Below are 20,938 nucleotides of genomic sequence, written 5' to 3'. Positions count from 1 at the left end.
ATTGCTTTCAGGCATTCAATAATGCCTTACTTACAGTAATAACAAAAACTGGAAACAATCGAAATATCTACAAATAGGGACTATCTAAACAAACCATGGCACACTCATACAATTGGGTACTATGTAGGCATTAGAATGAATATGCTACTGTTACGCTGCAATGTTCTGACATGGAAGGGTGTCCTGGACACACTGCTGAATAAAGCAAGTTATAAGGAAAATATATATATATATATATATATATATATATATATGTATAATATCCAACTTTTGTAAAAGAAAAAATCCCTATAGATATGTATGTTTTGATAACAGAAAATAGCATGGAAGAAACAAAAAACTATTATTAATAGAATAATAGAAAACTATTATTAATAGTACAGTCATCCCTGAGGTGTTAGAATGGGTGTTGAGAGAAACAGGTTCTTTATGAAGTTCAGATACTTTCATGTCATTTTGTACAATGAGTAGTATTCATTTCATAATTTAAGAAATTTCAAAATAAGCTAATATAAGCATTTTCCAGGGCTATCATTTTCAATAAGGAGTGTTTGGTAGCATGAGAGTACATTACAAGGATCATTTATGCAGCCATTTCCTACTGCTTTCCTACTGCTTCTAATGTCTTGTAGAGCTGCAGCATAAATCTCTGTGCATGCAGTGTGTGTGAGTGTGTATGTGTGTCAAGGCAACATACCTAAGGCATAGACTTTTAGAGTTTCCTTTTAGCGGAGACAACTTTGCACATATCTTCGAGACAGTTAGCTTGGGTCAGGCCCCAAAGAATGATTAGGGAATGACCATGACCTAAGCCTCATTATCTGACTATAAGCTGGAAACACTAGCCCAGAACTGGTCCCTTAGGCCATCTGTTACATAATCATTTTGACACCAACTGAATATCCAAAGGGCTTGGGACAGACTCACAGGCAGTAAGAAATGTTAGACAGTGATAGTTTGGGGTCTGTCAATCATTTTTCAATCACATTTTTTCTTTGGTTTGTCAATTAAGCTCTAATTGTCTATTTCTATAGACAATATTACTCAATTCTTCATTAATATGGAAGGCTTCCCAACGAAGATGGTCTCCTAAGAGTTGCAAGCTTCCCCATGCTGCCACAAAGCCATAAGGGAAGTTTCTCCCTAAGAAACAAAGGAGTTTTAAGTCCAGCTCTTTGTGAGCTTAGCTGAGAATGGATTGGACAACTTTTCTCTTACATCCACTTAAATCAAGGAGAACTTCTGGAAGACGAGGGTTCTGAGGTGGATTACGTATTCAAGCAGAAGAAGGTCGGTTGAGGACTACAAGAGAAGAGGCTGATTTAAGCTCTCTTGCTCCTACTGTGTCCTGCTCAAACTTCCTTTTTTTGTGTCTCGAACATACGAGAGATTACCATGGATCACTCATGTTTAAAAGCCTAATCAAAAGCCCCATTTCTCCCACGAAGGAGACTCACTTTACTATGAAAACCATACTGAAGCAGAAAGACAGGTAACAGTGGAACAGATTCGGCACTGTTCTCCCTAACAGAGAGCCTCATGCCTGATATATTTAACTTCAGCTGATAAAGGAGATACATGTTGAAGTGATGGGCTTCAGATGCTGTTTCAGCTCCTACCAGGCATATTTACACAGTTCCTTCTCATGAATAAGTTCAGTGGAGCAGAGAATGCCCTGTCTTGGACCAGTTCCACTTTGTGCTTCTTTTGATGCAGCCAAAAAGGGGAACTAGAGAGAGGGCTTTTCCTTCAAATGCAGAGCCAGGGTCCACCTTGGAGGTGGCTGCAAATGGCCCAAAGAAGGCGAGGCTCACAGTGGGCGAAGGCAGGCAGACAGCTCCTAACAAGAGCAGAGATGTCAATGGTTACTCATAAATCTCCCAAATGTGGCTGCAAGGAGGGTTAATTACCCCCCTTTCTCTGCCACTCGGCTTTCTCCAATGTGTCAGCCCATGACACGGATCGCTGACTTTCTAGAAATATTCCCTGGCTTTGCGGGGACGTTCCGTTCAACAAATGGCATCCAATTTGCTCACGGTCCCTGGAATCTCAATTTCCTTAAAGGATTTTTCATCTCAATCCAGTTCATGTGAAGGTTTTTTCCTTCTTCATTTTTCGGCAGAAGGGAATAGGCAGAGCCTGCTTTACTTTTTTTTTTCTTTTTCTTTTCTGTGTTATTCTTTTTCATAAAGTGAAAACCTTTGCAGAAGAGTCTAAAATTTGGGAAAAAATCCAGCTCATCTGTCAGATATTTCTAGAATTACGTAAAATGGAATGAGATTTGTACAGTTTAGAACAGGAAACGGAAAATAAGCTAATGTGTCATGTGTTCTATGAGATGAAAACTATATGATAATCAGAAAAACAGCCCCAAATTCATTGGCCTGATTCAAAGCTCTCCTTCTTTTATCAACTCATGCATAAACCAGTAACATTCACTTTCTTAGATTCGTGGCAGGGCCACATTTGGGTTAACTCGCAATCTCTTCAGATTATAAGCACATTCTTAAAGAAATGACAAGAAAGTATCTTGTTTTTTTTAAACTCAAGACACTTACGTTTTACTTGCTCTGTTCTGCTTCCTTCTAGGAAAAGAAAGAACAGCAACAAGGAAAAGATGTATCTCATGCCTCCCATGCCGCCCATCTTCCACTTTTTTCTCACTCCGGCCAGTGCAAAAGGCAACTTGAAACTTTCAGGGCCCAGTGTACTCAAGCTGTTGGGAAGAAAGTAGACAAAAAGACTTACAACAGATCTACTGGAAATGATGGAGACCTCTTATCTCAGGCTTCTAACCTACTGGGGGGGGTAGGAAGGCCAGGGGAATTTACATAAGTGTAATAAGCACTGTTTTCCTGCGAAGAAAGAGAACTTGCCTCTCCTGCCTTGCAAAGACTGTGAGGGAAAATTTAAGTGGATGAACATACATGTATCCTATCCAACGCTAAGGCTAAATCCTTACAGGCAAGTCATAGGAAAGAAAAAATAAATTTTGAAATCCTCATTTCTAAGGGAATTAAAGTTGATTTCTCAAGAGATTTTCTTTGGGAGAAAAGGGAAACTGGGGTTTGCAAAACGGCCATTTTGGCAAACAAGATAAAAATAATAGGCAGTGACCCAAACAATTTCTGAAATGAAAGTCAACTGATCTTAGCTTCAAGACTACCATTATTTTTAATCCTTCAGGGATGAGGCAAGTGTTGATCAGTGTTTTGCCTGTGTCTCTTATGAGATCTATAAGGATTTTCAGTTTGGCTACTTATGTTGGAAAAGACAGATGTGATTAGCAAATGGATGTGATGTAAGCACCTGAATGGTTCAGACATATTCCTCTCACATGAAGCCCCCTGTGAAATGGAAATTTTAAATGGACCATTTAAGGAATATTGGGCAAACTTAAGTAGGTAATATGTTCACATTGCATCACCATGCAAAAGACCACCCCAAAAGCACCTATCATTCTTAAAAATAGGAGAACTGCATTTCCGGTCTCAGGAGTGGAAAGCTTTTTGAGGCTTAGAACAGGGAAGGTTTGCTATAGATTATATCCAGCCACAGGTCATTTCCATCGACTTTAGAGCTGGCAAAACTCTTCCAATGGGGGATTTGAAAATATTTAAATAATTCAAGAAACACCATATTTCAGTCTGGGATTAACATTGGATGGGAAGTGAGTTCAACAATCTTTTCAGCGGGTCCAACCTAAATATTGAGTATAGAGAGCTGGATGGAATACAAGATGATCATTCTGGAGAACTGAATTGTCTTTGGGCCACGATGTGAATGCCACCACTCTTACTTTAAATATTATGAAGTTGGCCAGATAATTTAAAATCCATGGTTTCAAATTAAGAGTATGTAACCAAAGCAGAACTGGTCATAGAGAATAATTTATGCTATCAGCCAGGATTTGCAGCACTGGTTTGCCTCTCTATCTCGTTCCTGCTCCTTAAACAGCGACTAAATTTTCCTGGGACATGTTCACAGCCTTCAAAAGACCTGGGTTCTGATGACCAGATCCCTTCTGGGAGCTTCTGGCCCTCCTTCAATCATTCAGAATGTCCAGCTCTGTCCTCTGAGAGTCACCAGGTTCCCTCGAAGCAAATCATTTCCATGAACGGCTTTAACACAGCGACTCACCCCAGTGAGGTTCTTCCCGAGCCTTCTTTAATAAGCTTATCCCCCAAGCCTCCAAAGGAGAAAGATTTTTTTTAAACCACTGAAATCCAATTTATCATAATCACATATGGCTCTCAGGGGGGATTTTTGAAGCCGTGGTTTTCGGGTCTCCCCATGCAAGAACCAACTGGATTGTTTTTCTTGTACAATGGTTGGGTGATTTGGTGAACAGTAGCATTGCCTCATAACTCAAGCTGGCAAGAAAACGGCTCTTAGGCTTTTTTTAATTTTTTTTTGCTTTTCTTGGGTCTCAACTAATGGTATGAGCAAAGAGAAAAGTTGGTGACTAGAGAGCAATTAATCTCTTTTGGCGTTCCTGTCATCTGTGTGGCCTCCCTGGCTGGGATGAAGAACATCAGAAAATGAATCTCTTTATAAATAATCACTTTTGATTTACAAGATCCTGAAGTCCTGCCTTTATGTTCTGTATGGAGCTATAAACCTAGAAGAGTTCCCTCCCCAGATCTCTGTTCAATTTCTCTTTATCCCTTTAACTTTTTCTTGTGGGGGGAGGAGAACGGTTCAAGACATTTGTTGGGGCTGCAGCAATAAACACGAGTGAGCATTGCTCAGCAAACATGCCGACTCTTACACTTGCAAAGAGCCAAACTGTCCTTAATTTTTCAAATTATACTTTGACCCAGTTAACTGGAGTTATTTCGGCATTAACTCTCTGTCTGCTTCACACAGGCCGTTGTGCCATTGAACTTGCACTGGCTCTTTTACAGGTTACTTAGAAATGTAGCCATTGACATATTTGGGGGAAAGCCAGGCCCCAACAAGAAAACAACAAAGAAAACAGAAATTCTGAGACCAATGCTGCAGAGCGGGGGAGGGTGAGTGGGCTTTACAGGAGTCTAAGAAACATGTCAGAACCTAAAGAAATGTACCCATTAAGGTGCCTTCCTGAAACAAGCATTCACCAAGTTCATTTGCAATGAGCGAGGTGACCAAGGGCTCCTTGCCTGGCTGTGACTGCAAGGGATCTGGGCAGCCAAGTGTCAAGGCTCTGTCTGTTCTCAGAAGAGGTTTCCTGGGTAGAATAGAATCAGAGACATTCCCAAAGGAAGGCTAAGGGATGGGCAGGTCAGCCAGCTCTTCATGCCCCACAGTGTTCCTTTAATCCTTCCTAGAGGCTTCACCACGCTTGTGATCTTACATTCACTATTATCTGTGGGACAGCCCCCAGGGTAACAATTCTCTTTTGGACAAACAGTAAGAAGACACTGGAGTCTCAGGCCAGAGTCCATCAGCTAAAATCCTCTCCCCAGTCTACCACCCAACAAGAAAAGCTCCCTTCACTTGTGGTGGGCTGTCCCTGAAAAATGGCAGCTTCAGGCCAGGGTGTCTCTGGTCTGAGTTGAGATGCCTCGATCGCTGCTATGACGGACAAACAAGCCCTGGAGTTTGGTTTGCAAAACACCGTGCTATCGATCACTTCCTTTTGATTCCCCACAACAATTCCACCTTCAAAATGGGCATCCTGGAGATCAGAGAACTCAACTGCCCATTCTCATAAAGTTAGTGGCAGGGCTGGCAGGAACTAGAAGGCAGGCTTTCCAGGCCCTGAGTTCTGGCAATACCGCGTTGCACTCTGAGCTTAGCGGCTCCAACTCTGACCCCAGTGGTCCCGGCCGGAAAATGAGGCAGATGTCCACAAGGAGGACAGAGGAGCCTCCAGCCCCTTCTGCTGTTTCGTTAACTTGTGTACGTCTGAACCACCTACTGGTCCAGGGCACTTCGGCAAGCAAGCAAAAAAGGCTTGGGACACACGCGATCACTAAGGGGACGGCAGAACCTGTTAGATGGCTACCCAAGGGGCCTCCCCGCAGTTCCAGAGCCTGGAACTACGCAGGCCTAGCCGGAGTGGCGAGTTCGAATCCGGGGGAAGCCGACCCCCCCTCCCCACACACACACCGACCTACCTTGGTCCAGCGCCCTGGGCCCCACCTCCAGCCGGGCCGCAGGCAGCTGGAGCAGGGAGCGGGCTGGGGTGGCAGGTTCGGGGAAGTTTGGGGTGCCTTGGGGGAAGACGGCCCACCTGTGCAAAGGCTGGAAAGGAAGAGAGGGAAAGCAGGCGCCAGGCACCGCTCACTGACCTGGCCACCGGCCTCCTCCGTGGTCCACGCGTGCAGGCGCTCCGAGCCACCCGGGGCGCTCCTCCGAGGTCTGGGACTCGCAGGTTGTGGCGAGAGCTAGAGTGCGTGCGAGGGGGGAGGGGGGACTCGAAAGTGGGTGGGAGGAAAAACATCACCGCCCTCACACCACGAGGGAGCAGCGGTTCGCTCGGCTCCCGGGGGCAGAGCCAAGGCGCGGGTGCGGCGGCCCGGGGCCACCTGCCCGCCCGCCGCCCGCTCCCCACTTGGCCCGCGAGGCCGGCGGCTCGGCGCGGGCGGGAAGTCCGAGACCACGCAGCCGCTGCAAGCCCGCACCCCCTCGCCTCCCCGACACCGCCGCTTTCTCCCCTATCCCCCGACCCGAAAGTTAAGAAATCGGGAGAAAGTGTGAGTCTGAGCCGGCGACTTTCCCATCACGCAGCGCCCCCACGGCACCCACCCCCCCTCCTCTGGCTAAGCGAGCGTTGGGGTCTTAAAGGGACCGCACATCTCCTCCGGCCCCTCCTCCCGCTCCGCGCAGGAGGCGCCTAGGAGCTCCCCGCCGCTTGCTCATGGCCTGATGACCCCGACTACTCTCCGACTTCCCTGCTGGAAGCCCTCAGCCCCCTCTCTTCCGGCACCACGGCCGCTCTGCGTGCACCTGGTCTGGTCCCGAGCCGGCGCGCAGGACGCGGGATGAATTGGCCTCGAAAATGATGCCCTATAGCAGGCTGCTGATCATTTCGAGGTGTATCCCAAATCCACATCGCGGCTAGTAAAGTGGCAAAACGTTGGTGCCCTTCAAGGCAGAATGGCGATGAGTGTGTGTCTGTTGAGGGACAGGGGACGACTTAGAAATCTGCTTTCGTCCACCAAGAGAGTTCCTAAACCCCAGGGAAAGGGTCTCCAATAACTGTTAGGTGTCTTGAAGAAAACTTGGGAGTGGCTCACCAAGAACCCATCCGTGAAATCGCAGTATCACTGCTGACCCCTTGGTGAACCCGAAATGGACTAGTCCAAATTTGAGTTTATTCCATGAGCAAGAGTTACAAATTATCAGAATCCTCTAAGGGCCCGAAAGCGGTGCCTTGACAAACAGTACCCACTTATATTTTAAGGTCCTAAATTTAAAGGAGAGCTGCAGGATTTTTTCAAGGTGGAACTGCCTTATATTGATACTGTTAACATCAACATGCCACTTTATGGCTTCCAGAGTACTTTCCTATGCATCATCATTACCTTTTAAACTCTCACAACAAACCGAATGATCTGTCCGTGGCCTCAAGTGTTGGAGTTGGCGAGGAACTTCTGGACCATTCATCTCAACCTCTTCCTGTCACAGGAGGAACTGATGGAGGAGGGAGCTGGAGACGTAATGTATGGAAGGCCTCGCTAGATAGATTTGACCTTCCAGTTAAGATTTCCTGACTTTCAACCCACTGCTCTCTGGCTGTTATTGCCAGTCTATAGATGAGGAAACTGATGCTCAGAGCAATTGTGCTCGCCAAAACCATAGCATATATCACGAAGAGAGAACAAAGGATAATGAAAACAAAAACAATTGTCCCTGGAAGTTAACTCTTTTTTTTTTTTCTTTCTTCACAAATGTTAATATCATCCAACTAGCCCTGAATTGCTGGGGATGTTTATTTCAGTGTTAACAAAGAAAAGTTGGCCCTTTCTGAATGTTGCCTTCAGGGCTCGAAATGTCTATCTCCATCCTGCCGCCTAGGTAGCCATACATTACCGCATGCATTCAATTTGTGCTGTACTATATTAGCTTGAACTTGCTGATTTGTTGCCTCATAACCATTCTCATGCCATTTAAGGCACTGATGTTTTGTCTCACTACACTGAGTTCCTCAAGGCCAAGGACTGGTTGCCTAATTTCCTTTATATCTACATCCCCCAACCCCCATCATCACTCCCAATGTGCTTAGACAGTATTCAGATATGGGTGTCAGGGAACAGACAGGGACAAGCATAGATCCCAGCATTAAAAATCAGTAGACTCACTGAGATTTAAACACTCATCTATTTGGCTAAAACCACTGGCTCCCCTTGCTTGATGTAGTATTCTGGTTTCTCCATAACAAACCATCCCCAAACCTAGTGGCTTAAAAGCTTACAATGATTTATTATGATCAAATGGTTCTTTTCAACTGGGCAGTTTTTGCTCAGGATATCTTGTACACTTGGCAACTGTATAAGGGGGTGCTGGAATGCTCTGAAAGGTTCTTCATTAGTGTAAATGCTGGTGGTCCTTGTATTCATTCCAGTCTTGATTTCTGAGTTTGGAACTCCAATGTGGGTCCTAACCTAGACTTTGTACCAGGTCTTTTTCAAGCTAAACTGATGATTATCTCTATGCTTTATTTTTCTCTACTAGTTAAATGGGGAATCAAGCATAGATCATCTCATAGTCATTCTTAAAAAGTTTTACTTTGAGATAATCATAGATTTATATGCAATTGTAAGAAATAATTCACAAGGATCTCAAATACCTTTCACTCCCAATGATAACATCATGTATATCTATAGTTGTTGTTTAGTCACTAAGTCATGTCCTACTCTTTTGTGACCCCATGGACTGTATGTAGCTCCCCAGGTTCTTCTGTCAGTGAAATTTCCCAGGCAAGAATACTGGAGTGGGTTGCCATTTCCTCGTCCAGGGGATCTTCCTGACCCAGGAATCGAGCCTGTGTCTCCTGCATTGGCAGGTGAATTCTTTACCACAGGGCCACCTGGCAGAGCATATCTATAGTACAATATTACAAATGGCAAATTGACATCAATAGCATCTATCCACTTTATTCCAATTCCAACAGTTCTATATACACCCATCTGCCTGTGTGTATAGCTCTATGGAATGTTATCACGTGTAGGTTGATGTGATCACCACCATAGTCAAGATACTAAACAGTGCCAACACCACAAGGGTCTCCACTCTTACTCATCTTCTCTCCCCCTTTTCCTGGCAACTACTAAACTGTTCTCCATCTCTGTAATTTTGTCATTTAAGAATATTACATGGACTCATACATAGGTTACCTTTGGAAGTTGGCTTTTTCCACTCAAATTAATTCTCCGGAGATCTATTAAAGTTGTTCTTTTTACTGCTGAGTAGTATTCCATGGTATGGAGGTATCACAGCTTGTTTGACCATTCATATATTGCAGGATATCTGGATTGATTCCAAATTTTGGCAATTACAAATAAAGGGGCTATGAACATTTGTCTACAGATTTTGCATAACCTAAATTTTCATTTCCCCTGAATAAATGCCCAGTAGTGCAGTTCCTGGATTGTATGGCAAGTACATGTTTAGTTTTGTAAGAACTGCCATATGCTTTTATAGAGTGTCTACACTATTTATATTCGTACCAGAAGTGAATGAGAGATCCAGTTTCTCTACATCCTTGCCAGCATTTGTTGTTGTCATTATTTTTCATTTTAGCCATCCTGATCGGAGTACAGTGATATATCATTGTGGTTTTAAATTGCGTTTCCCTAATGCCAAACAGTCCATCCTAAAGGAGATCAGTCCTGGGTGTTCATTGGTAAGACTGATTTTGAAGCTGAAACTCCAATACTTTGGCCACCTGATGTGAAGAGTTGACTCATTGGAAAAGACCCTGATGCTGGGAAAGATTGAGGGCAGGAGGAGACGGGGACAACAGAGGATGAGATGGTTGGATGGCATCACTGACTCAATGGACATGGGTTTGGGTGGACTCCAGGAGCTGGTGTTAGACAGGGAGGCCCGGCGTGCTGTGGTTCATGGGGATGCAAAGAGTCAGACATGACTGAGCAACTGAACTGAACTGAACTGAATGCCTAATGATAGCTACCATCTTTTCATGTTTATATTTAACGTCTGTGTATCCTTTTCAGTGAAATGTTTCTTCATATATCTTGGCATCTTCTAATTGAATAGTTTCTTACAGACAAATTTTAAGAGTTCTTTATTTAGGTACTGATCCTTTGTTGCATATGTGCTTTGCAAATATTTTCCCCCAGATTGCATCCTCTTCCCCTAAGCGTTTATAAAACAAACATTTTTAATTTTGATGAGGTCCAATTAATCAGTTTTTCCTCTTACAGATTGATTGTGTTTTGACAATAAGTCTAAGAATGCTTTGTTTCAGTTCAGTCACTCAGTCCTGTCCAACTCTTTGAGACCCCATGGACTGCAGCACACCAGGCCTCCCTGTCCATCACCAACTCCTGGAGTTTACTCAAACTCATGCCCATTGAGTCGGTCATGTCATCCAACCATCTCACCCTATGTCGTCCCCTTCTCCTGGCACCTTCAATCTTTCCCAGCATCAGGGTCTTTTCCAATGAGTCAGCTCTTTGCATCAGGTGGCCAAAGCATTGGAGTTTCAGCTTCAACATCAGTCCTTCCAATGAATATTCAGGACTGATTTCCTTTAGGATGGACTGGTTGGATCTCCTTGCAGTCCACGGGACTCTCAAGTCTTCTCCAACACTACAGTTCAAAAGCATGAATTCTTTGGCACTCAGCTTTCTTTAGAGTCCAACTCTCACATCCATACATAACTACTGGAAAAACCATAGTTTTTTTTTTTCATTTTTTTTTTATTAGTTGGAGGCTAATTACTTTACAGTATTGTAGTGGTTTTTGTCATCCATTGACATGAATCAGCCATGGATTTACATGTATTCCCCATCCCGATCCCCCCTCCCACCTTCCTCTCCACCCTATCCCTCTGGGTCTTCCCAGTGCACCAGGCCCGAGCACTTGTCTCATGCATCCAGCCTGGGCTGGTGATCTGTTTCACCCTAGATAATATACATGTTTCGATGCTGTTCTTTCGAAACATCCCAACCTCGCCTTCTCCCACAGAGTCCAAAATTCTGTTCTGTACATCTGTGTCTCTTTTTCTGTTTTGCATATAGGGTTATCATTACCATCTTTCTAAATTCCATATATATGCGTTAGTATACTGTATTGGTCTTTATCTTTGTGGCTTACTTCCCTCTGTATAATGGGCTCCAGTTTCATCCATCTCATTAGAACTGATTCAAATGAATTCTTTTTAATGGCTGAGTAATATTCCATTGTGTATATGTACCACAGCTTCCTTATCCATTCATCTGCTGATGGGCATCTAGGTTGCTTCCATGTCCTGGCTATTATAAATAGTGCTGCGATGAACATTGGGGTGCACGTATCTCTTTCAGATCTGGTTTCCTCGGTGTGCCCTGAAGTGGAATTGCTGGGTCATAGTTTTGACTAGATGGACCTTTGTTGGCAAAGTAATGTCTCTGCTTTTTAATATGCTGTCTAGGTTCATCATAACTTTTCTTCCAAGGAACAAGTGTCTTTTAATTTCATGTCTGTAGTCACCATCTGCAGTAATTTTGGAGCCAAAAAAGTTAAGTCTGTCACTGTTTCCACTGTTTCCCCATCTATTTGCCATGAAGTGATGGGACTGGATGCCATGATCTTAGTTTTCTGAATGTTGAGTTTTAAGCCAACTTTTTCACTCTCCTCCTTCACTTTCATCAAGAGGCTCTTTAGTTCTTCTTCACTTTCTGCCACAAGGGTGGTGTCATCTGCATATCTGAGGTTATTGATATTTCTCCCAGCAATCTTGATTCCAGCTTGTGCTTCACCCAGCCCAGCGTTTCTCATGATGTACTCTGCATATAAGTTATGCTTTGTTTAGCCCTAGATCAATTTTCCCCTATATTTTATAATATTATAGTTTTAAGTTTTACATTTAAATCTGTAATTCATTGAGTTAATTTTTATATAAGGTATGAGATTGAGATTAAGGTTAACTTTTTGCCTGTGGATGTCCAGTTGCTGCAGCATCATTTTGAAAATAACTGTCTTTCCTCCATTGAACTGCCTTTACACCTTGGTCAAACATCAGTTGGGTATTGTATGGGTCTGTTTCTAGTTTGTCTCTTTCCTTATATCAATTTCTATGTCTATCCCTCTATCAACAGCATCCAGTTTTTATTGTTATAGACATATAGTAAGATTAATATCAAATAGAGTGATTCTCCCACGTTATTCTTCCTTTTCAAGATTGTTTTAACTATTCTGGGTCCCATTCCTTCCTGTGTAAATTTTAGAATAAGCTTATCTATGTCTACAAAAAACCTTTCTCAGATTTGGCTAGGAATTGCATTAAACCTATAGATCAGTTTAGCAAGAATTGACAGCTTTCATGTGTCTTATCTTCCAGTTCATGAATACAATGTATTTCTCCATTTCTGTAGGTCTTTCTCAATTTCGTATATCAATGCTTTTTATATTTCAGCATATAGATCTTGTACACATTTTGTTAGATTCATACCTACATATTTTATTTTCTTTGGAGCAATTGTAAATGTTATTGTGGTTTTAATTTTGATTTCCAGTGTTCACTGCTAGTATATATAATGCAATTGATTGTTGTGTGCTAATCTTGTATAAAGTGTGCTGTAGAACACATATTTTCTTTTTTCCCAGCTTTATTGCAATTTAATTGACCTAGTCAATTAATTGTGTAAGTCTAAGATGTACAACATAATGATTGGACATATGTGTATATTGTGAAATGATTGTCACAATAATGTTAGTTAACCTGTTCATCACCTCACATCACCTCACATAATTACATATTTTTGGTCTATGGAGTTGATGATGGACAGGGAGGCCTGGCGTGCTGTGATTCAGGGGGTCGCAAAGAGTCAGACATGACTGAGTGACTGAACTGAATTGAACTGAAGAACATTTTAAACATGTTAATGTGTTCATCACCTCACATCACCTCACATAATTACATTTTTTTGGTCTATGGTGAGAACATTTTTAAGATCTACACTTTTAGCAACTTTTAAGTATATAATGGGGTTATATTATATATTAATTATATGCTAACTGTAGTCACCATGCTGTACCTTAGAGTCTCAGAACTTATTTATTTTATCTTAGAACTTACTTATTATCTAGAACAAACTAGAAACTTGTACCCTGAGACGAACATCTCCCATTTCCCTCATCCCGCAGCTCTTAGCAATCACCATTTTACTGTTTCAAAGTTTGGCTTTTAAAAAAATTTATTTTGCTGCACCATGTCTTAGTTGTGGCACTGGAGATCTTCATTGCCTCATGTACGATCTTTGTTGTAGCATGGGTGATCTAGTTCCCTGACCAGGGATCGAACCTGGGCCCCCTGCATTGGGAGTCAAGAGTCTTAGCCACTGGACCACCAGGGAAGTCCCAAAGTTTGGCTTTTCTTCCCTTAAAGCTACCACATATAAATGAGATCATACAGTATATGTATTTTTCTGTCTGATTTATCTCACTTAGCATAATGCCTTCAAAGTTCATCCATGTTGTCAGAAGTGAAAGAAGTGAGTTAAAAATGGAAGCATTATGGAATGATTAATATTGATTAATGTTCTGAGAATATAGATATTAGCATTTTAAATCCTTCTTATCCTATCTGAACCTGGAAATCTGGTTATTTGATTTTCAAAAACTAGCAGGGCATATAGGGGTTAAGGAGAAGTATGTTATGGCATGGGGCTTCCCAGGTGGCACAGTGAAGAATCAGCCTGCTGATGCAGGAGACACAAGAGACGCAGGTTTGATTCCTGGATTGGGAAGATGCCTTGGAGAAGGAAATGGCAACCCACTCCAGCATTCTTGCCTGGAAAATTTCATAGACAGAGGAGCCTGACAGGCTATAATCCAAGGGATCACAAAGAGTTGGATATGGCCGAGTGACTGAGCACAGCACACAGCAAATTATGGCATATGTTTACTTCTTTATACAGAAAATCAGACCAACCTAAAGTTTGTATTAATCAAATACTTGATTCAGTATCTAGAAGTTGACCTTTGAGGACCCTTTAGCTGCATTTAATATGACCCCATTTATCACTTGTGTGTATTCATGTATGTTACTGAATTTTTGTCTTTGTTACTTTTCTTCTTGCTAGTCATTTCTAAAAAGTGCTAGAACTCAGAACTGGCTGTCAAAAGTGTGGTTCACCTACACACATTTCCATCTTTCTTTCTTTAAGGTTCATGTAGAACTTTACCCTCACCTCCTACTATGAGAACCATCTGATTTGCTTTGTTGTTCAGTCACTAAATTGTGTCCAACTCTTTGTGACCTCATGGACTGTAGCATGCCAAGCTTCCCTGTCCTTCACTATCTCCTGGAATTTGCTCAAACTCATGTCCATTGAGTTGATAATGCTGTATAACCATCTCATCCTCTGCTGTCCCCTTCTCCTTTTGCCTTCAATCTTTCCCAGCATCAGGGTCTTTTCCAATGAGTTGGCTCTTCACAACAGGTGGCCAAAGGATGGGAGCTTCAGTATCAGTCCTTCCAATGAATATTCAGGGTTGATTTCCTTTAGGATTGACTGGTTTGATCTCCTTGCAGTCCAAGGGACTCTCAATGATTTCCTTGCCGTCCAATGGACTCTTAAGAGTCTTCTTGAGCACAATTCAAAAGCATCAGTTATTGAGCACTCAGCCTTCTTTATGGTCCAACTTTCACATCCGTACATGACTACTGGGAAAACCATAGCTTGCTTTGGTCATTGAAATCTTAGGAGAAGTGATGTGTGGGAATAAAGAGTTAGTGCATGATTTGTCCCAGTCTCTTCCCACTACCACAGGAATCATGAATGCATATTTTGAAATGAAGCCTGAGTTTCAAAGTGACTAAGATGAGCAAAGATCACAGCAGAATTATTTTGGAAATCAAAAGTGTGTGATAAGTGGAACTTTGTGCAGCACAGCTTCTGAGATTTGGAGGTTGCTTCTATTTGCAGCGTAATCTGCCCAATTCTGACTGATACCACCAGTAAAAACAATTCTGTTTCCTTGCATTTTGTGAAAACCAGAGAAAGTAAACAGAGCAGCTTATAGAATCTTGGAAACAGAGTTAATAGAAGTCATTATTTTTTGGTTCTGTGTGTTCTTTTTAACTAAGCTATCATTTTCCATTTATGCCTTTCAGTTATTGTATCAAACAAAAATAACCAAAGGAATTTTTTGATTTGTGCTATGTGTTATATCTGAATAGCATTTTATAGAAATTATTTTCCTTTTAAATGACTTTAAGAGAATTGTGGGAGAATTTTACATCATTCTCTTCCCAAAGAAGCACACATATCTCCAAATTTATCATAAAACCACTCAAAAAGCAAGATTTAGTTTATAGGAAATTTCAGGAACATATGTATTTTAAAGATTGAGGTTAAACTCATCACACCGTGCAGGATTATAGTAAATATGTAAAAGATGGAAGGGATTGTATTCCTTGATTCAAAATTATAGCATGCCCACAATTACCATGAGTGAGTCAAATGGGTAGAACATAAAATACATTCACTTCTGGTTGAGGATTCTTCACGTAGTTTAACTACATTTTCAAGCAGTCTCACAAAGGTATGTAAACTTTGTTCACTAGGGACGTCACAAAAACAAACTGAAGATCTAATGTGTCCAAGTGTTATAGTGTGTATAGAAAAATGCAATCTGGTGGAATAGAAATTGCCTCCCTAGTAGCTTTATTGCTATAAAGCATCAATCATTTTAAACTGTCTTTGCTTAAATAGCTTATGATAGGATCTCAAGGTACCCACAGTTCTTTAGAACTGCCATGAACTTCTCACAGTATTTGTGTTTATTTCAAAGCTAGGGAGCAGAAAGTCAAGTCGCTCAGTCAAGTCCAACTCTTTGAGACCCCATGGACTGTAGCCTACGAGGTTCCTCCATCCATGGAATTTTCCAAGCAAGAATAGAGTGATCCACTATTATTCTTCAGTAGAACCCACAAAAGTGACTATTTCATTGTCTTGCATGCTCTGCGTGTTAAATCACTTCTGTCATGTCCAACTCTTTGTGACGCTGTGGACTGTAGCCCACCAGGGTCCTCTGTCCATGGAATTCTCCAGGCAAGAATACTGGAGTGGGTTGCCATCCCCTTCTCCAGGAGATCTTTGCATGGTTTTAGAATCAAATATTTCTGAGTTTGAGTCCCAACAAGTCATATAACTTTTCTGAGTCTGTTTCCTTTTATGTAAAAAGAGGATGATAATATTGCTGCTTTGGTGGTTTAATGTATGAGGAGGGCCTGGCATAATGCCTTACATAATGCCCGTTAGTTCTTTCCTTCCCCACTTTTCCTCCCTGCCCCCATTCCTTAGGCCAAATGTGAGAGCTATTCCACACTAAGTAAAGTCCTTTATTAGCTACTTAAGACTTAGTTCCCTGCCTGTAGAAGAGAGTGGGGATAAAAGCAGGAAGAATATACCAATAATTAGTCCAATTTCCCACCTTCTTCTTATAGTCAGGGAGTGAGTTGGGGAGTAGGATGCCAACATACCTTCAAGTGGAATAGTCAAGAGACATGTCAAAATGGAAGTCACTCTGTCCTCACACACAGGTGCATCAGCACTAGGTATCATCCTGGTGCTGGGAGAACATCATAAAATATTAGATGCAGATTTGGGCCTAAAATCCTTTTATCTGGTTTCATGGCACATGAACTAGAAAACAAGACACAAGCCAGAGTAGAATCATGAGAAGCCACCTGGATATCCTCACATCCGAATTCCCTGTTCTTCCAGTTCTCAAGGAAAGAAAGTTTGTTTCTCATTAGGAAATGATGCTGACAGCTCAGCATCAGTTATAACCCAGGGAATAAGAGCAGGAAACAGAGGATCTAGAGAGCAAAGATGGCAAAATGCTGACCCAAAGGCTGACGAGAGCCTGCACACACGTTTTGCTTGGACTGAACAGGGATTTTTTTTTAAAATTTGAATTGGTTCCAAACAATTTTTAGTGTTTATTATTAGGATATTTCACATAAAACCTTGATCTCAACTTCCTCTTGAAAAATTAGAATTGCTGGCAACAATGGGCCAATATCTCTGCCTAGTAACATACTCTGGAACAGAGGAGTGGCTGCTAATTTCACATAGCATATGTGCTCATCAACTGCCACAGTCTCTAACTATCCCTATTGTGTCCCTTTTGTTACCTTCAGGCCTGCTTTATTCACTCAGATTACTTTTCTAGTCTCTAGAGCCATTTGGATTTTTAAAATTTTATTTATTTATTTTTGGCTGCTTTGGGTCTTCTTTGTTGCATGGGCTTTCTCTAGTTGCAGTGAGTGGGGGCTACTCTTCTTTGCAGTCTGAAGGTTTCTCATTGCATCAGCTTCTGTCTTGTTGTGGAGCATGGGCTCTAGGACACGTGGGCTTCAGTATTTGTGGCACATGGGCTTAGTTGTTCTGCAACATGTGGACTCTTCCCTGACCAGGGATCAAACCTGTGTCTCCTGCATTGGCAGGCGGATTCTTAACTACTGGGCCATCAAGGAAGGCCAACAGTCATTCAAACTTGAACCATGGTGTACAGTGATAACTGTTTAACAAGTGACTCTCTAGGGAGAAAAATAGACAATTTCCATTTTCTGTTATATAGATATCTCCAATATGGCTGATTTCAAACTACCAATGTGTTGTCATTTAACACAGAGCTGTTAAGAGATGCACACAATTGCCCCTCCCAAGCTGATGGGAGCTGGCATCAGAACACCACTGGCTCGAATCCACTCAAAAAAGCTTCAGCAAAATAAATGGGATGGCCAGGGTGTGAGCTAGGAATTCTTATTCACAGGCTAAGAGTCAGAAATCAACCAGAAAAAGTCAGATTCAACACCTGACATGGAACCCATCATGAAGTCAACACTACTTCCTTGTTCCCTACCTCTTACTAAAAATCCCACAGGCAAATTATCCAGTTTGGGAGCATGGGAAATGTGCAAGGGAGGTGTGAACTGATGAAGGGTTGGCACTAGCTTGATGAGGTCAGATGACAAAATACAGGCCCCCTGACAGTGCTGCTGAGTCGTTCTTTTCAACTGAATATTACACTGCTTTTCTCCTTATGAGAAGGAGACTAAGGGAGGGGACCGGGGAGGGTAGTGAGCTACCCATTTAGAAGCCAAGTTGGCAGTGAAATGGAAATAGGCTGTGAATTACATCCAGAAACCTCTTCTCACACCAGAACTACAGGGCTGTTGACCTCAAATGCAGATGGCAAAGACCACAAGTAGGGACATCCTCTTCTCACATCCCATGCTGGAAAACGACTGAGTGTGCATAGAACAGTATTCTAGAAGGTGAAAACTCTACAGCACCTTCGAGACAACTCAGTCCAAATCTGATTAACTTACATGTGGGGAAACTGAGGCCCAGGGAGGAGGCAGAGAGTGGGTAGGTGGCTCAGCTGGGTCTGGAAGCCTGGTTTTCTGACAACCAGGCTCAGACCTTTTTTGTCTACCACACACTGTCTCTCGAGGAGTTAAAAAGTGAAAGATTCAGTCCACAAATGGGTGGTGTTGCCAAACCAGCAACATGAATAATATTTTTTGACTGAATCAACTGTCTGTTTAGGCATCATGTAGACACAGGCAAACACTCATCTCCAGTTTTCCTTGCATTTGGATGGTTTTAAAACCTAGCAGAGAAGCTGCACGTCCAGGGAGTTTTGCCAAGAAAATCTGAAAATCTAAACAGCCACTCTCACATTGGCCCTATAACCAAGTGTCCAAGTCTTTTTTTTTTTTTCTTTCCTTTTTCATATTAGAGAAAATATGTTCTTGCTACAAGCGAAGAAGCATCAGAACCTGGATGGATCCTTGAACTGAGAACCAGGATCCTGGGCTCCAGTCCTGACTTTGCTTTGGATGGGTCATATCCTGACCTTCCTGTGGACCTCAGTTTCCCCATCTGTTTCTTCAAGCTCTTCGATTGTAAAATCATATTCTGGGTGCCCAGTCACTCAGCCTGTTGGCCTCTTCCAACCTGTGTTTCTTGGCCACAGAGCATTCTAGAAGCCAAGTGCCAGAGATATGGCTGAGCCTCTGAAATTCTGCTTGTTGGACTTATTCTCCACAGCAGTTAATTTATACAGACAGGCCCCAAATGTCTGTACTCATGACAGACCTCTCCTCTCACTGCCTTTGAATTTTCCTGGTAACCTCTCAGTCATAAAAGCTGCCTGTAATCGAAAAAAAATTCTCCAAGAATCATATCTTTAAAAATAAAAAAGCCTAAACCCAAATGAACCTTTTACTAGATTATGGGCTCCAGTGCTTATTCCTCAGGGGAGTCTTGTGAAATCAGAGACAAAAACTTGAGAACAATCAGACAAAGAGAAATGTCAAGCGAAGGTTTGGGTTTATTTAATTTTAGTGTTTTCAAATCCACCCTGAGTTGGGAGGGAGGGTGGAAAAAACACAGAGAAACCCCCCTCCCAGCTGCAAAGCCCACGTGCTCAGCCATGCTTTTCTGTCATTTAGATTTCAGCTTTCCCCAATATTAATGGAACTTAAGCCAAACAAGAGTTCCTTTTATTCCTTCTACCCCTCTGCTCCGTGCTTGCTAAGTCCTGTGCAAACTTGCCACAGTTCCCAAGCACACGGCTGTGAAATTATCAAGGCTGGACGAATGCCAGTACAAACCAATTTATTGGGGTCCTGAAATTAACTAAAACCTAGAAAGCCTGATTAATTGTGGCACAGCACAGCGAGGAGCATTCAGGGCGGGGGAAGGGGGCAGCAGGCCAGAGCACATGCAGGGCCTCTGTCCTGCCCCTCGATTTACAGAACACATAAAGAAGAGTTCCTTCTGTGCACAGGGTTGTGCTGCTCTTACTACTTATTTATCCCTAACCAAAATGTCACTGAGTCCAGCAGGGAAAATGGTGGTCAGTGTGTCTTAGCTACCTATGGAATCAGCCAATCCCATAATGGTAGTGTTTGGGATTAATTTAATTTAATTTGGAGAGTCATCTTGGAGAGCCAGTGCTACTGTGGTTTCTTGGGACACCTTACCACATAAGAGGAGGAATAGAGGGACTCTAGGGTAAATTGTTGGGGTCAAAAAAGATACTGGGGATTTCTCTCGTGGTCCAGTGGCTAAGACTCCCCACTCCCAACGTGGGAAGGGGCTGGTTCAATCCCTGGTCAGGGAAATAGATCCTTCATGCCACAACTAAGAGTTTCCATGGTGCAACTAGAGATCCTGCATGCCATAGCTAGGGATCCCTCATGTCACAACTAAGACCCAGTGCAGCCAAATAAATATTAAAAATAAGAAGATATTGGTGTCCTCCACAGACCAGTACCTTTTCAGTTCCTATTCAAAACTATGCCAGACCAATCCACTGCAAAAAACACTCCTCATCTCTTGGGGTGGGTCAGGGATGAATTAAAAGTTAGGTATTAGCAGATACAAACTACTATATATCAAATAGATAAACAACAATGTCCTACTGTATAGCATAGTGAACTATGTTCAGTATCTTGTGATAAAGTATAATGGGAAAGAATCTGAATATATATACATATGTAATTAATGTATATGTAACTGAATCACTTTGCTATACACCAGAAACTAACAGTATTGTAAATCAACTATACTACATAAAAAATAAAAATAAAAAACTGCTTGTCTATGGTGGGAATGTAAATTGATACAGCCACTACAGAGAACAGTATGGAGATTCCTTTAAAAATGAATCTACCTTTTTAAAGGAATTCCTTAAAAAAGGAACTACCAAATGACCCAGCAATCTCACTACTGGGCGTATACCCTCAGAAAAC

The 20,938-nt window shown here is 42.2% G+C and overlaps 1 protein-coding gene and 1 non-coding gene across 9 annotated transcripts in view; both read right to left on the bottom strand.

Moving 5' to 3' along the window:
- Window positions 1–6,667, bottom strand: part of CHRDL1 (chordin like 1) — a 125,576-nt gene extending 118,909 nt beyond the window's left edge. For 3 of the 8 annotated variants that reach the window (XM_065916146.1, XM_065916145.1, XM_065916150.1), the window contains exons 1-2: window positions 6,279–6,664; window positions 2,559–2,716 (exon numbers count right to left, since the gene is read on the bottom strand). In XM_065916146.1, coding sequence (XP_065772218.1) covers window positions 2,559–2,716; window positions 6,279–6,430 — 310 coding nt within the window. In that variant the 5' untranslated portion in view covers window positions 6,431–6,664. Of the gene's footprint in view, window positions 1–2,558; window positions 2,717–6,278 lie in introns of all 8 variants that reach the window. The other 5 variants (XM_065916148.1, XM_065916149.1, XM_065916151.1 and 2 more) reach the window with 4 other exon arrangements.
- Window positions 6,668–13,441: 6,774 nt separating this feature from the next.
- Window positions 13,442–13,514, bottom strand: TRNAG-CCC (transfer RNA glycine (anticodon CCC)). Its single transcript has one exon. It is a non-coding gene; the product is annotated as a tRNA-Gly (tRNA).
- Between the last annotated feature and the right edge of the window lie 7,424 nt (window positions 13,515–20,938).

The sequence above is a fragment of the Muntiacus reevesi genome, chromosome X (assembly GCF_963930625.1).
Source record: "Muntiacus reevesi chromosome X, mMunRee1.1, whole genome shotgun sequence".
NCBI lineage: Eukaryota > Metazoa > Chordata > Mammalia > Artiodactyla > Cervidae > Muntiacus > Muntiacus reevesi.
The sequence above is the reverse complement of the archived record's forward strand: the minus strand, read 5'-3'. Positions and strand labels throughout refer to the sequence as shown.